We start from the raw sequence: 16,398 nt of genomic DNA on the forward strand, positions 1-16,398 counted from the left end.
TGGGCTCTGCAATTGCAAGTTAAACAGGACATTACTTTCATATTTGATTAATCAAGGCTTCGTCGTACAGGTTCAGGATAACGATTTGCTAAACTTAGATGGCATGTTAAACTGTGCAGTTCGGCACACTGAAGCCAGCTCATTACAGATGCAGAAACATTGCTTTTGGCCCCGCAGAGATGACCAGCACTGCAGAATCATCACTGACGGTTTCATGTGGTTGGGGCTGGGTGTTGTATGCATTTCCGTGTCTGTGCATAAGTGATTGCCGGCTTGATACTCGACTCTAGCAGCAGGAGTCGGGCAATCACAATAGGGGTGCCACACCTTAGGAGGGATGTGCAACGAGTATAGACACAACAGTCCATCACTGAAGCAACTGAGCGCAGCCACAGTGCCCACAACCACATGACACACTGTACAATACATTGCATGCACATCCAGTAGACCATAGTCTGGTCTGTGTAGGATAAATGGTAGGGCACGGTATGAAAAGTAAATACACGAAAACTGTACTCTTGTATAATGCCTTTGCAGAGTGCTTCTTGGTGAAGCACTTTTCATTTACAAATGAAAAACTGCAACGATCTCTCTTCCATATGATTTCTGATTTCCTTTGGTTTAAAAAGCTTAGTGGGTTAATGTTTTGCTAGGAGATCAGATCGGTGTATAAATGGCAGGTCACAGGTTGGAACTTGGGCAGAAATTACTCTACCCTACTTATTTCAAAGGATAATAAAAGCAATAGATGTTGGCACTAACATTTTTTTTGTTGTTGTCCTGACAAGATTATAGATGTCTGCAGCGCACTCTTAATTAACTGACCTATTGTCAAACATTTCAATTTTGCAATTGAAAGCATACTCCCATTGATATGAATGTGAGTGGCTTGTTAGTTTTAGCCATCAGATGGGGATTATCAGCCACCCCTAAGCCAAAACTATTGCATTGGAGTACAGCTGTGAGGGAGAGAGGAAGGACTCAGAGCTTGTATGTATTTTTTTGTTATTTACGGACCCATTTGCTGCCCATGGCCATGCTTATTCCTAGGGCCATTCACACCCACTACCTGCACCTCTCTGCCAAAAATGCATCCTCCTCCAATATCTTTGAGCTTGCTCGATCAAGTTGTAACATCAAACATAGGCCTGCTTGTGTTATTACAAAGTAATCTGATACGTTAATGTCTTAACTGCCGCAGTAACTGTTGTACTGGTGCCTTCAACCACTTGATGTATATCTGTTCCTTCCACTGCACTGCATACTTTGTAAAAACATGCACTGACAAAGACAACCGTGTTGGCTTGTATGTAGAATAGATAATTAAGTTAATTATTTGTCTTACTTAGGCATAACATGCCAATCTCACATCCCCATTTACACAATCCCACCCCACAATTATTGACAAGATACAGACAGTGAGGTAGTCAGAAGTCAAAATGTATTTAAAAGAATAATGTAACTTCACAAAGGTGTTCTACAGCCTTACCCTGGAGATAACGATGACATATGTATAGCAAACCAATTAGTCCATCAAACAAATGTCCCTGCTTATGAAAATCTCACCATAATAAGTCCACAAAGGCATTCACTCTCGATGCAAGTTATATATTGGACCCTAAAGATAATAGGCATTCTAATAATTCCTGTAAATTCTTGGATCTCAAACACAATTTTACTTCAATACTAACATTGCTGCTTCACAGCCAGTGTGTTCATGTATATGGACATCTTTCAATCACTTTTAGAATACTAGCTTTTCAACAGTATCAAGACAAGTATGGTATCAGAGAAAGTTACTTGACAATAACATTTAAATACATTTACAATCAACATACTCCCTTTTGCAGGTATGCCATAATACATGTATTTGCTATCTATAGGCCACTTGACTGTAGACAATGGGAGCTTATGTTTGTCTTCTGTACATATGAATTTGAAATAATGCTCTCAGGGATTTGATGATTCTATTCTGAACCCAGATGCATAGTGTGTTTGCAAAAGACATGGGAACCGCTTTCTCTAAACATGAGTATGTTACTTGCTGTGTGTTGTGTTGTGTGAGAGAGACCATAGAATTCAATTAAGTATGCGGTTTTAAAATTCACTTTTGCTTTCACTCTATTGGTGTGTGCAAGTTTCAATCTAGGTATGCCTGCACAGCTTTAAGGTATTTGTGTGTATTTATCAGCCTGCCGGTATGTTTCGGGCTGAAAATATACTATTGCTCTGTAATGTGTACAATGTTAAGCCCCTCCTCCCCGCCCTTCCACATTATACACGATTCTCCCTGTGCATTGAAAGATAAGGGAATGCAGGTGTTTGCACTTGACACAATTCTTTAAAAAAATAATAATAATTCTTTATACTCCTTTCTGTTGTGCCAACATCTAATCTATGACTATGCCCCTGAACCCCTCGCCTGCATTAATGCACAATATAATCCTTGGCAACAGTATTTTGCAATGATACTATAACCAAAGATGACTCTAGACCAGCTGAAGCCACTAATTGTATTTGAAATGGTACTTAATTTATACAAAGAGAATTCCCCATTAAAGTGGAACCAAAATGCATTCAGTTTAAAAAATGATGGTCCTCAATACAAAGTAGATTTGGATTTCAATGAGTAATGTGCTTTGTATTCAAGGAAGATGAGAGGACGTAGGGTATTGAGATATCTGAACCTGTGTTCCTGTTTTCAATTTCCATTCCCCACAGTTACATTTCCTTTCTCATCCCAGACTTGGTCAGACCGTCTGGTCAGTTTGGGGCTGATAAGGGTTTAATTTACCTTTTTGAATGGGGCTTCCCATTTTGGAGAGACGGGCAGGAATACAGTCAGCATGAAATCATTCCTTCAGTAAACCCGCTCTTCATTTGCCAGAACAAATTGTGCCATTGTTATACTAGAACCCAAATTTCAAAATAGACTTTCCGTCCTTCTCTCAGTGGACTGGTCTCCCATCTGCCTGGTGTCAATCTTCCATGTACATCTCTCCATATTCCATAATCATCTTCCTTCTTCTGGCCTATGTGCATACTATTATATAGCTTTCTGATTCTACCTCTGCCTTGTGACAGAGTTGTGGTTTCCCCATTCCGAACGGTGGGAGGGAAAACCACTCCTATTGAAGAAAAGCCATATTCGTTTTCAGACTCTAATTTCTGATTTTGCAAAATTAATAAAACGAGTATTTTCATATGCTGCACATCAATGCGCACATTTAAAGACATAAATGATCACTCCAAGATAAGGTTTGGCACAATTACACGAGGTGGCTAACCGGCATCATGTAGAGCGCCCTGTGAGCATACACTGCAAGTGTGGACGATAGGCAGAGGCGGGACCAGTCCTACATAAATAAAACTGAAGATGGACTTGAGGTGTTCTTCAAGGAGTGAGGAACCCAGGAGATTCAAATCTCGACAGAAGCAGGCAGTGCAGCAGATGCCGGCGAGTCACTGCAAGAGTCAACTGGGTACCCTGCGGGAATAGACCCCTCTGCCTGACCTGGAAAGAAAAGTGGTGGTGTAACCTTGGCCAGGTGGACCAATGGGTCCCACAGAGACACTGAGCCTTCAGAGGTGGCAGATCCGCAACACCGTGGAGCCTGCCAGCCAAAGTAGAAGCCGCCTGGAAGCAGCAGAGAACCCATCTCTGGAAGAACCGGAGCAGTGCCTGACTCCACATGAAGGTAAAAGGGGCACGGGAGGCACAGAGGAGACACACCAGGAGAAGGGAGCCATTCTCTTGGATGGACCGTTGTACCAGGACTGGGTGAAAGCCACAAGGCAGGGGAAGGGAGACATTCCTGCTGGTAATTTTGGTTTGAGAGAACACTCTTTTGAACATTGCCGAAGGTGAAGGGAGCCAGTCTCCTTTTAGAAGGTACTTTTTGTTAGTTTACCTTTTAGTTATATAGCGTGAGGGATAGAAGTAGGTTTTGACACGGGACGGTGGACGAACATTGAGGCAGCGAAACCCCTCTTAGACGTTCGGGATAGTAAGGACCTTTTTCACACAGAAATAAAAGTCTATAACCAAGAACATGCCACCTATTTGTCGGCTTCCTTCTTTGAACCCCTTAAACTTGTCTTATTAATTTTACATAATCGAAATTCCTGTTTAAATACGCTTGATTCTCGAAATGTCATCGGCATCAATAAGGCAACGATTGAAGAACTGTTTTTGTACTGCGATGTATTGAATTCCAGATAAATACAGGTCCCAGCATTTTCTTCAGCTCTGACAAGGCAGTATTTAAATATTGTTGTAAAATACACAAAAAAGGAGATATGATTGCATGCACAACTAGTGTGTTCTTGCATGTTTCCAGAGTCATCGTTTTGTCAAAACTGTGAACAAGAGGAATAGGTTTCCATCAAATGACGTAATTGCTCACTAGTGCCTCTCTTGCTCTTCCAGGAAGGCCTTTTTCAAATCACTTTATTGTATGCCATTAGTTTTACTCCAAAGGTTTCCACAGGTATTAGGCATTTGCCAGGCACTGCTTTCACATGTCCATTTCACCACACCATTTTCCAGCTGTTGCCCTCTTATATCCGAGTTGGCACTGTTATGGCAGTGCTATGCAAATTCCCATCTCATACCTATACAAAAGCCAAAACTTTTGGCTTTACCAATTCTTGTTTAAACCAAAGGAGTATGCTGGGGAGGGTGTGTGTGTGTACTCAAAAGGCCTGTTGAAAAGTAGGGGGGTTATTTTTCAATGTAACCCAGTCAGCAGCAATCTCTAAACACACAGCCAGCCCTGGTGGATTGGCCAATTTGTGCATCCACTTGACAGCCTGCTGTCTCCAAACAGATCAGGCATAAGGCATATGCCACCTGTGTTGCTACCCGCCATTGCAGGGATGTCAATTAATGAAAATGCCAGGGGTAGCACAAGTGAAATCGCATAGCGGAAGACATTACAGGAAGTGACAATACATGATATTTGACCCTGACAACATCACAAGAAGTGATGACAAATTACCTTTTCCATTAGTGTCATCCAAGGAAGTGACAATGCAAAAGTAAACGAAAAACTAAGAATAATTATTTTGATTAAAATAACATTTAATACAGCCGACAAACTGCTATTTTAGTTTGGAAACCTATATTAGCTACAGTGCTATTCCAATATTTAATGGCTGCAGTCATGATATTCTGGGGGCACACCCGGCAGAAATGTTTCTGCAAAACCTTGTCAGAAGCTGATAGAAACTATTACAGATTATCTGCTGAAGAGTTATTGTTTCACAAAAATGTTAAATGCGTCCAATATTTGACTGATGCTCTGTTCACGCGAGTTAAACAAAATCTATAGTGGCAGACAGATATGTAATAATTTAATGTTTGTCGAATGCAATTCGGATATTCCTACCTGGCTTCAGGGAAATGTCTCTACTGTGTCTTTTGTCAATCAAGAAATAATAAGCTCTTAACCCCTTTTAGTCCAGGGATTAAATGCCCTGGAATCTTATAGGTACCTAAAGGAAAGCTACTAAAATTAACTTCTCGATCCGATGCAGAAATATCCCAATATAGCTTTTATGCCCTGGCATGGGGCGGACATGGGCTTCAACGGCCTGTCAGCCCGAGCTTTGGTAGGCCCGAGCAAAGTTCACATCTATTGCCACTGCTCCTACGATAGACAACTATCACGAAAGGTACCCTCTCAGCAGGCCCTACAACCCTGCAGCAGTACGAACTCTACCAAGAGTGGACGAACATAAACAAGAAGGAGCTAGAGACAGCTACATGGACAGAATCAACTAAAGCACCCAGAAGCCATGCCTCAAGTCATTAGAGACATCACGACGACTCAGCTACGTTAGACATGAAGCACACGTGCCATCTGCACAGGCGGGACATTCACACACCCAACTACACGAAGAATACAGGTATACAGCTCTATAAGTTAGGGGACAGTAACATATACATACTGTCTGGGCGTTTGTTATTTTGCCATTAGGCTTGCTACAGCAACGCAAGAACGCAAGAAGGGCTTGTGCAAATGTTTGCAGATGCTTACATGCAAATAACCCCATGGTATCTCAGGAGCACTCGCGGGACCTGACAGCCATGACACACTAATCTATGGACACTATGGAAGACACATATAGTAGAAGCCCGGCCATGGCCTAGGAAATCTAGCAGGCCACGATCGGCTCAGAGGGACCCCAAGCCTCACAGAATGCTGTGCATGCAGAACCACCGCGGCGGGAAGGGTTGCAATGTTGCAAATGACATTCCTCACCCTGAACCAAAGTAACACTGGCTGCAGGAGAGGACAGTATGCCATATGGCAGAGGGCCTTGTGACATCTGTGCGTTGCAAATGCATCCCCCATTGACGATCATGGGGTCATGGGTCGCAGCTGCAATTCTAGGGGTGCCAGAGAGATTGCCAGAGGTAGCAGCTGGTACCCCAAGTTACCTCCAAGAGCATGATTCCTTCCAAAAAACAGCACACCTATCCCTTGGACCTCACAAATTCCATAAAAAGCATACTTTCAATAGACTATTGTGTTGCTGCAACTATAGATGTCCCGTCATAGCACATCACCAAGTTATTAGTCTCTCGGTCGGTACTCCTTTTTTGTAATGGATCGGCCCATGATGCAGCAGACTATTACTTGCGTCACTGCTTCTGGCGTCATTTTTTCCTCTATTGTCGCTTGTGACAGTGTCAATAAAAATGCAAATTAGAAGTCACGGCATATCTTCGAACCGGTCCCACTTCTTAGCACCTTGATATATATCTAACTACACAATAGACGATGCAGTGAGCATGCCCCGGGGCCAGGAGGTTGGGGCGGCGAGGGCATAGCTTGGACTCACAGGCTACTCGTGTTTGCAAAGAGGGCAAGACGCGCCCTCGCACACTCCCGAGAAATGGTTACCCCAGTGTCTTTTTGGGAACAGATGGAAATTCTGTCCGGTCCGGCCTGCCACCCGAATACACAGCGGCTGCAGTGGCATGGCGCCCCTGGCTTGCAGAGAGTTAAGCGGGCCTTTGCCCGCCCCTTTCCATCGCTGGGTGTAATCAGAGGAGGCTCAGCCTATCCTGCGCGCCTGCTGCTCAGCGCCGGCGGAGAGGGACCCGGCCTCTGTAACATGATATATTCTAGAGTGCTGCAGCTCACACACGCCGGCCGCTGCTCCTCCTCCTCCTCACACCCAGCCAGAGGGAGAGCATCCACCGGACCAGGACCCGGAGAGCAGCACGGCACCCGGAGCCGCAGCGGCGAGCCGGCAGATCACCACAGGACCTGCAGCGACCCCCCAGACCCGCGGCATTGGGTCTGCAGAGCAAAGAGCACCCCGATCCGCGTGAGTGAGCCGGGAGACCCTCAGAGCGCCTGCAGCAAGCTGGGAGGACAGGCCCCCAGAGCCTCTTCAGTGAGCCCGGGATTCCGCGCACCGCGTGCAGCACCAGTCCGTGCACACTTGCCACACACCCGCTGCCCATCGCCGGTGTGCTGCGGGCACGGAAGCCGGCTCCCCGCATCTGTGAATCGCCGCACACGCAGCAGTAGCCTCTGAAATGAGGAGGTGGCTTTTGAACTCCTCAAGGACGACGCCGACGCCGCCGATCTAGAAGAGGTATGGCCTTAACTTTTAGCATGATTTAGGCACGGGAGCTGATCCCCCCTTCAAAAAAGCGTCTCGCCGCCCCTTTTGTCAACGAACCCATGCTCTGCCATTGTACCGAATGTGAACGGCTCCGTGCGTGCACGGGAGGGGGGCCATCCATGTGAGAGGTCCAGGTGTTGTGGACGCGTTTGCCCTTTTTGCAATGAGATCCGGTTTTGAAATAACGGTGGACCTGCTTTGTTGAGCATGCACGCGAGCCACCGGACCGTGCCCGAGACAATGCGCCTCGCTCGCTCTGCCGGGGAATGCAGTTGAAAGATGGAGCGGGAAGAACGAGAAAATAGTGTACCTCCCGAGCTGGCTTGTCTGAGCACCCCCGCAACGTTGTGGTTGCTGTGCATAAGATCGGATCGAACCTGCTGATGTAATACCCTGCAAATGCAATGTAAACAGTAAAAGGGCTGCCTGCAGAGGAATCCGCGGACCTTTGCTACCTGTGACGCGAGCACCTCGACTGGGAAGCGAGGATGATACAGGCGTATAGAGGTGAATATGCCGGGGCTGCGGAATTCATGGAGATTTCATTCAGGTGTGAAGGGGGGGGGGCGGTGCGGGGTGGGCTGTGTGGGGACCAGTTTAAATTGTCAGTTGCAAAGCTGGGGACCATTCGGCTTCTGTGCGGTGATTTTTGGCCGGAGTGTGGGCTGCATGGGGCGGGATCCCAGACGTTCTCCAGCGAGCCTGCCCTCGCGGTGATAGGTGTGTGTGTGGGGGCGGGGGGACGAGGGGGTGTCATGTCCGACACAGTTATGGCCCCGAGTGCCCGCGAATGCGTCCGACTTGCCATAATCAAATGAAGGCATCGCGCGGGGAGAGGGGTGGGGGAGTGAGCTTGCAAGGCTCGCTCCACAGTGGAAATGCTTGGGGTAATTGAAAGCAGAGCCCCGTCTGGAGCGGCTCCGTTTTAAAATAAACCTTTTGTTCCCCGGCTTGCAAACGTGAGCGGAGCGGGTCCGCCGTTTAATGGTAGTTAAAGCAGTTTCGGAACTGTCGGTAAAATACTGCGAGCTAAATTCAACTTATTATCGCAGTAGCCACCTGAAGCGTACGTTTCCTCCCCTCTTCTGCGAGCGGCTGCTGGGCAGACGTGCCGGGCGGTGAGCTGCGGGGGGAAGGCACGTGTGCGCTTCAGGACCATGCAGCTATATTGTTTTACTGTACACATCTGAACACAGAACACAGTTGTGTGCGTCTGGCGTGCATCCGTGTGAGTTCTCTGAGCAGTGACCGCAGTGTAAACAACCTGTGCGCGCTGGAGATCTTGGACACTGCTAGGGGACCTGTGCAAGTCGGAGACGGCGCCTGGAACGCTCTAGTCTCTCTAGGGCATTCGCTTGTGGGTCGGGGGTGCCCGCAGCACGCCTCATCCGAGTCATTCTCTTTCTGATGGTGGTGACGCTTTTGGGTTGCCAATTTATATCCAAAGGATGCGCAAAGGCGGTTTTCCCCAATGCTTCTTGTTTTAATGCAGTGCTCTACTGGACGTAGCTTAGATCAATCCGTGTGTTTTGATATAGCGCCTGCTACAGCGCCGCTGCTGTTTCGTGGTGCTGCGAGCAAAAGACTGTTGGTATCAAACAGTCAACCGCGAAGGGTGAAAGGTTGCCTGTCGCGGCCCAGACTTAGCCTGCGGCCTAAAGCTTAATCGGCGGTCTCGGTTTCAAGCTCTCGGGGCTGACTAGCAAACGGGGAGCTGGCACGGGTGCTCGCTGCACCCCGTCCCTGGGTGCAGTTCCATTGGGCGCTATACAATCGCTCGCGGGTATGTCCATGTCACGGGCCTGCGTAATTGCTGTAAAATTCCATCCAGATGAGGATATACACGTCGATGCCAGAGTGCAGAGGTCTTCGCCTAAAAGCGACTCGGTTGCCAAGTTTGAGCCCCAAAATAAACTTTTTGGGAATCCTTCCCTTGCTCCACTCCTCCTAGTTGGAAGCACCCAGGCTGGCAGGCAGGAGGCCTCTCTGTGCCTTGTGCCCTTTCATTCGTTTGCCTCCAGGCGCCCTTACCCTCCCCTACCAGCCCTGCAGACTGAGGACGTGTGAGGCACCTAGCGGGGGCTGCCTTACTTTTAGTAGGTAAATCAGTAGCCGTGTGAACGCCAGCCTCAGGAACATGAATACCACGAGCCGGATTAAAAGGCGGGTCCCAGGTATTCACCGCTCTAAGTGGCTCGCGATAATCGCGTTGCTAAGCGCCCGCCACCATCCAGACAATGCCACAAAACAGGCAGCTTACTCGTTCCTGTGTTCGTGCATCTGCTCAAGTGCATTTCGGAAGGCCCCCTCGAGAGCTGGGACTGCAGGCCTCGGGAGTGGAGAGTCTCGCTTGCAGCCGAGATGGCCAATTATGGGATAAAGGCCCTGAACTTCAGAGCCGCACTCTGTGCTGAGCTCTTAGTCACCAGCTCACTCCCAAGGCACTCCGGGGAAAGCCGGGCCCATTCGAACTCCATCAGTCCTGCGTTTTAGTTATTTGCCACCGCTGAGATAGCTCAGTCGGCTCATGCATCGACTACTGAATAACCAGCGGCAGTTATATGTTACGCTACAAGGCAGACTAGGTCCGAGCTCTGGCTTGTTGGTGACTTGTTCAGACACCTGCCAGCTCGGCTTTTTATCCACCGGTATTGGTAGATCGGGCGACCGCTGAGTTGTTGGCTGGTTCTTATGCCAGCTCTTGCGTAGCTCGTGTGTTCAGTACCATAGAAAAGAAACGGCATGGGTGCGTTGGTCGCACGCTTGTCAATGGACCCTATAGGCGGCCAACTTCCGAGTAGTCTGAGACCTCCCTGCGCTAAAAACAGTCACCGGCATTCAGTTAGTTATGTTCCTTTCACAGCTGATTAAAAACTGAATGCAATCTCGCGTCTCCCATCTAAATGGAGTGTCTGTGCTGTCCCAGTCGGCCTGGCCCTGCGCGGCGGCGCACGTGGCTCACCCCATTCCGCCGCTAGGTGCCGCTGTTCTGCTGCTGGAGGCGCGCGTCCAAGCATCTCCAGGGAAAGCAGAGCCGTGGCCGCGTGAAGGGTCTGGCCTGTCCGTGCGGGGCTGTCCCCCGTGTCCCTCTGCACACATTAGAGGCACGTGTGTACATGCCAAGCCACTGCCCGCGCAGCCGACGCGGTGGGACCCAACGTGCCACCGTCGCCGCACACCGCCCTCGTTCTCTTCAGTGGCTGCTCACATGGTCGCCTGTTGGTCCCAGTTTGTTGTTCACAATCCTAGAGTTTTAGCGTGTAGCGGGACTGCGTCATCACTGTTAATACGACACAACCACCATGGCTTTGGTTTATACGTGGTTGGCAAGAGGCAGCTTTACACCATTGTGAGAGGTGTATTGTTTGTGCCTATTACACTTTATGTGTAGGCACCTAATTGGCGAATGACAACTCTCTGGTTGTGATCATTAAGTTACGCGATTGTATTTTAGGAGGAATGGCCATTCCGAGCCCAACCAGTTTACGCAAAATGAGGATTATTTAGTCGAAGCTAAAACCCCAGATCGGATTCTGAAAAGACGAGGGACAGTGCCTTTCTCTGCAATACCTTTCACCATAGAACTTCTAAATGGTCAGGGAAGGCGCCGGGGCCTTTCATCTGTTTTAGTAGTAATGATTGAGGTTAGGGCTTGCTCTAGCAGCTCCCCTAGCTTGAAGTCTTATCACAAAACAAAATGATTAATGAATGCAGTACATTTAGGGATGATTCATGGAATTCTTTGTACTGTAGGCACAACCCCTGATTTATGGAACTGTGCAAAGTGTATTTCTGCAATGCACAGTCATTTTTGCAGTACAAAAAGAACTCTGCACTGACTTTTCCCTGCACCATGAATCGGGGTTTGAGTCGGCAGTGCAAAGTCACTTTGAACCAGGGGTGTTGCTAGGTCTGGAAAATGTCCGGGGCTACAGTACTGTCAGGCCTGTCGAGACTCAGGGCTAGCTAGCCTTTTGGTTGTCACTCCTGAGCTTCTAGCTTCTATCCTGGGCTACAACCAAAGCAATAGGGGCTATATCCCCTTCAGCCCCCCACCCCTCAGCAACGCTGCTAAGCAGGGTGCTTTTGCTGGTTGTCCTCGTGCTGTCAACGCACTCTGGCTGTTTGCAGCATCCATCAGTGTTTTTATCACCTCCTTGCCTCTTTATTCTTGTTTTGGCCACATTGGCAGCTTTCTGACGGAAAGCTTTTCATTCGACATTATAGTGTTTCAGCTCACTGCTGGCCACCTGTCCTGTTATGAGTTGCCGCTATTATGATCGGGTTTCCCAGTTGTAGGGCATAGGGCCCCAAATGAAATATGCCAGGTCTTCCTGCTACAGATTTCTGCTCCTGACACGGTCTTATTTGAGTCTTTAAATAAGCCGCGGCGCCGGGTTTCGATCCCGTGACCTGCGAGATGAACACAGATGTCAGCACTGGGCCGTAACGCGCAATGCTTTCTGGCAAGGTGAAGCTTAAGCGCGTGGCACGGCGACCATGTCATTACTCCCAGAGGAGCTGTGGCACAGGGTGAGGGGGAGAGGAACCCATGCCTCCCGTGTCTGGAGTTGCGCTTCCGGGGGCCAGGTAGATCCAGTCCCTGCTGCTTACCTGTGCCAGGAGCAGGGACGAGCGCCCCTAGAGGCGGGACGGGGGACGACGACCGCCTCGACCTGGCGCCTCCCGGGGCACGGCCTGGGCAAACCGGCGGCGACCGCCTCCACGGACCAGGGCGCGCTCTTTTTGCAAAAGACCCGTTTGTGTCTTTTCCATTAACGCTGAGCCGGAATACGACTTATGACCCATTCAATTCCACTGGTGTTCTGGAAAGCTCAGACTAGGTCTGGTAAAAGTTCACATTTTATCTAATAATGAGGAGCTTTTGTTTTTTGACTGTTATTTTCATGTTCGGTCAGCGTGAGGATACGTAGTTTTATATTGAATGTCAGTATTGCATCCCAACCCAGGGACCACATATTTCGGTCCCTATTAGTTTTTTAAATTCGTGTTTTTATTAAAATGCCTCGTTTCAGAAATGACATGTTTTCGGTCTGTGGCACCACTACCGGCTTTGCTGTTTTAATGGCTGGAAAAGCGCGCGAGCAGTGCATTTGAAGGCCACGATTTTGAACTGGTTGAAAGCAGTGCCGTGAGAGGCCGAGTTACGCTCTCGAATCTCTACGCGCACTTGTGATTTTCTCGAAAGAGATGGGGCGCTGCCACGCATTTTTAGACGGCGGAAAGGGGTAACACGGATTTCTTTTCAGCCCTGTTGCGGCCTGGCCCTGCAGGGTTCCCCTCCTTCATTCCTTTGAGGGTTAGGGGGGGGGGGGGGGGGCACGGGGCCCTGTCTGCAGGGAGCTCCGCCAGTCGCTGCTAGTTAAACACGGCCATTTGGTGTGGGACGTCGAGACCGGCTTCGGGAAAAGAGATTTTAGTCGTTGTGTTGTGTTGCGTTGGAGGGAGCAGCCGTTTGCTGCCTAGCTCCCTGCCGTGACTGACACCCCACACTCCCCACCCCTCCCCACCCCCTCGCGGGTTGTTTGTCCACTGGCTGCCAAATGGCGGACTCGGACTCCTGGGCAGGCCCTACTTTTGGGCCTGTCACTTGGGGCTGTTTATCTTTCAGTCCCCTCCCCCATCCTTTTCATGACTGGTACACAATAGCCCCTGCCCGCCGCAGGGCACACGCGGGCCTTCTGAGGAGGCAGGCTTCCATGTTGTGCTGTAGTCTTCGCTGGTTTCTTTCGTCTATTGATTCACGGGAACGGATATATCTTGACATTAAATATTCAACGCGCCCCGGCCGGCTGACCATTCCATATTTGCTTTTAAGGGTCTTTTAATGGTGATGTTTAGTCTCTTTCCATCAGAGCTGCTGTTCTGCTACTTTTCAGAGGCCTTTTTTGAGCAATTAAGAGGAGAGACCTGCCAGCTTCAATCTCGGAACTGGGAATTATGTTTGTTTTAGCGAGTGTATAATGGTGTGTTCTCGACGGCTGCGTCGTAATTCTCTGGCTGGTGCGAACGTATTAATAAGTGCAGGGAGGAAAGCTCCGACGATTGAGGAATGAGGTGTCGCGGAGCTTTAATACACTAAACTTTGCCCCGGGAGAGATCGCCTGTGGCCTACTTTAACCGGCACTGATTGTGCGCACGAAGCAGTGTGCGCCCTTTCACACTTTCATCTTGCCAAACCGCCAGCAGTTCCTGACATCTAAAGCGCTTAACGAGTTTAACTTTGCTTGCTAGCGCAGCCCACCGTGGTCTTGATGACCGCTTCAGGTGCGACCTGCTTCTGTTTCTCTTGTGGCCCTCTTTATCAACCTCCTCCCCACCCCCCGCCTCACGACCATTTTAATTCTGGCTTCCAGCTGTTTTGCACGCTACTGTCAGCCCAGTGATAGACCTTCTTAAATTCTGTTAGCTTATTCCTGCCATGTTGTTGATGGTCATCCGTGCACTCGCCACCATTCCATTGAAGACACTCTTCAGAACATGCCTTCGACAAGCAAAACTGAAAGGCTGTTTACTTGAATCTGTATAGCGCCTTATGCCATTTGTTATGGCATTGTAGCGCTGCAATTAAGATGGCACTCCTGAAAACCGTAATCCAAGACGAAAGGAGTATAGCAGCACAAACTGCAGTAATTATAGTTGAAGGAACGGTTCGGAACTGTTTGGAAAGTCAGTGATGTCTAGTGTAGCTACAGTGCAAGAGGAAGGGTGGATAGAAAAGAGGTACTGCTTTTATTGGAATGACAGACTGTGGCAGCTCAGCTGGACCTCATTTTTCGTGGGACTCGGCTGCATATTTAGGGCACAGCGCTATAGGAGGGAAGGTTGTAGGGAGTGCTGGAAATGGAAAAAAAATCTATTGGGGAACCCTCTCATCCTTGTACGTACGGGGGCAGGGCTGTGGGCAGGAGGGAACGGGACCAAGGGGCATGGCCCCATGCCAGGTCGCACAGTACAGTATCCTTCATGGAACCCAATCATGTAAATTTGCATGAAAGCAAAGGTGCATTATGGGAACATAGGTATGTCCACCATTTTAAATTTGAAACATGTCTGATAGTGATTCAGTAAGAAACCCCTTTGAGCTAATAATGGAAGTTGGGCTCATCAGTTTTGATTGGTCACGCTAATCACCCTAAGAAAGAAAATACCTGTTTTGCACGATATATATACCAGTTTGGACAGCTGCAGCAAGTATGTGAGGCTCGGACTAGCATTCAGTATCCCACTGAAAGCATCTATTTGTTGAAGTGAGGGTTGCTCCTGCATGTGATAACTCTGTAATACCGAAAATCCTCCCGCCCCGCCCTCAACCCCTCCAAGGCAGTATTCGGCATGTACAAACATTTTGAATCCCATAATGCCGAACAAGGGGAGTGGCTCCCCTTGTTAGGAATTAAGGGTTTGGGGGTGCAAAGTAAGCACGTGCATATTTTGGAGCCTGAAAGTGGGTCTGAGTGAATTATGTTTCAATGTGGTGGAGGCAATCCGAAGGAGGTGTCGAGTGGGACGGGCGAGCGGGGGGGGGGCTACATTACATTGTCACCAAAGAAGGGGCCTGCAAATGCATTACAGGGGAAGTGTGGCCTGCAGCACTAGTCCAGACAGAATACACAGCAACGTGCCTCCACAATCCAGTGCAGGGCCCCCTTCATGCCCTCATCCCCAGGGTGAGTAGACCACTAGAGCTGCGCCGTTTAGGAGGTCACCGCGCGCACACAGCCAGAATTCAGTACATTGTCTCAACTCCCACTCTCTCCAGGATTACAAAAACATGACGGTATATTGTTGGGGCTGGATTTATAAACATGTTTTCAATGGGACTTTCCCATGTTAACATTTTTGTAGACGAGTCCCTTAGTTTGTACAACTCCACAGCTTCCCCTACTCTGTACGCGAATACGATTTCATTAAGCGAACAGATTGCTTTTTTGATGGGACGTTGTTAATCCAAGTTACACTTTTTATTTTTACTAGTGAAAACATGATTTGTGGCTGTGCATCCTGACCCCATTTCAGTACTTTTTCTGGGCTTTCCCCCATACTGAGCTGTCAGTTTAATGGCTAGCACAGAGTTTTCTTTCAGAGAAAAGATGTATTTTTGTATTTTTCTTTCCAGTCGTGCATGATGTGTGCAGTAAGCCAATTGTGCTATGTAAAAGCTGTCGGTGTTACTGATGAGCGAGGCGCTGTTATTTCTGCCGCCACCAGGTCCCCTTTAATTGCCATTACTCAACGCTAAGCATACGTCTTGTCATCTGGAAGCCGGCCTCGGCTCCCCTCCGAAAATTTGCTACAATTAGTTAAGAAAAATGTTTTGCCGGAGGAAGTTCGGCAATAGATCATTGCCAAGCTGAAGTGCTTCCTGGGTAATGACAAAAATAACATTCCTGAATGCCACAAGACCACGATGTAGACAGAAATGCACAAGGGCTTTGTCGAGAATATTTGTAATTCAAGTCAACTTTTTTTATTCTTTATTTAAGTCAGACGGTCTTTGAAATTTTACCAGTTGTCGAGATGTTGCCAGGCTTGGAGTGCTTGCTTCTCGTTAACTTCTGTTTATTGTTGCACGTATATCTCTGTAAATAACGGTTATGTCCAGAGGTCGAAGAGTACGAAAGAAGTAGTGGAACTATGGCCCCTGCTGCTCTGCCCCCGCTCCCCACAAACCCCATCGCCACGGCTCTTCCAACACGCAATACAAACTCCGAAACACACCCACGGTTTAAG

General features: G+C 48.5%; 1 protein-coding gene across 16 annotated transcripts in view; it reads left to right on the top strand.

Moving 5' to 3' along the window:
• TENM3 (teneurin transmembrane protein 3) overlaps positions 1 to 16,398 on the top strand; it is a 1,347,981-nt gene that overhangs the window by 847,976 nt on the left and 483,607 nt on the right. For 2 of the 16 annotated variants that reach the window (XM_069631465.1, XM_069631468.1), the window contains exon 1: positions 7,122 to 8,194. The exons of 10 other annotated variants lie outside the window; for them this stretch is intronic. In XM_069631465.1, the coding sequence (XP_069487566.1) occupies positions 8,158 to 8,194 (37 nt within the window). In that variant the 5' untranslated portion in view covers positions 7,122 to 8,157. Of the gene's footprint in view, positions 1 to 7,121; positions 8,195 to 16,398 lie in introns of those variants that run through there. 4 more of the 16 variants (XM_069631466.1, XM_069631469.1, XM_069631467.1 and 1 more) reach the window with 2 other exon arrangements.

The sequence above is a fragment of the Ambystoma mexicanum genome, chromosome 6q (genome assembly GCF_040938575.1).
Source record: "Ambystoma mexicanum isolate Mex_15411 chromosome 6q, UKY_AmexF1_1, whole genome shotgun sequence".
NCBI classification, from domain to species: domain Eukaryota; kingdom Metazoa; phylum Chordata; class Amphibia; order Caudata; family Ambystomatidae; genus Ambystoma; species Ambystoma mexicanum.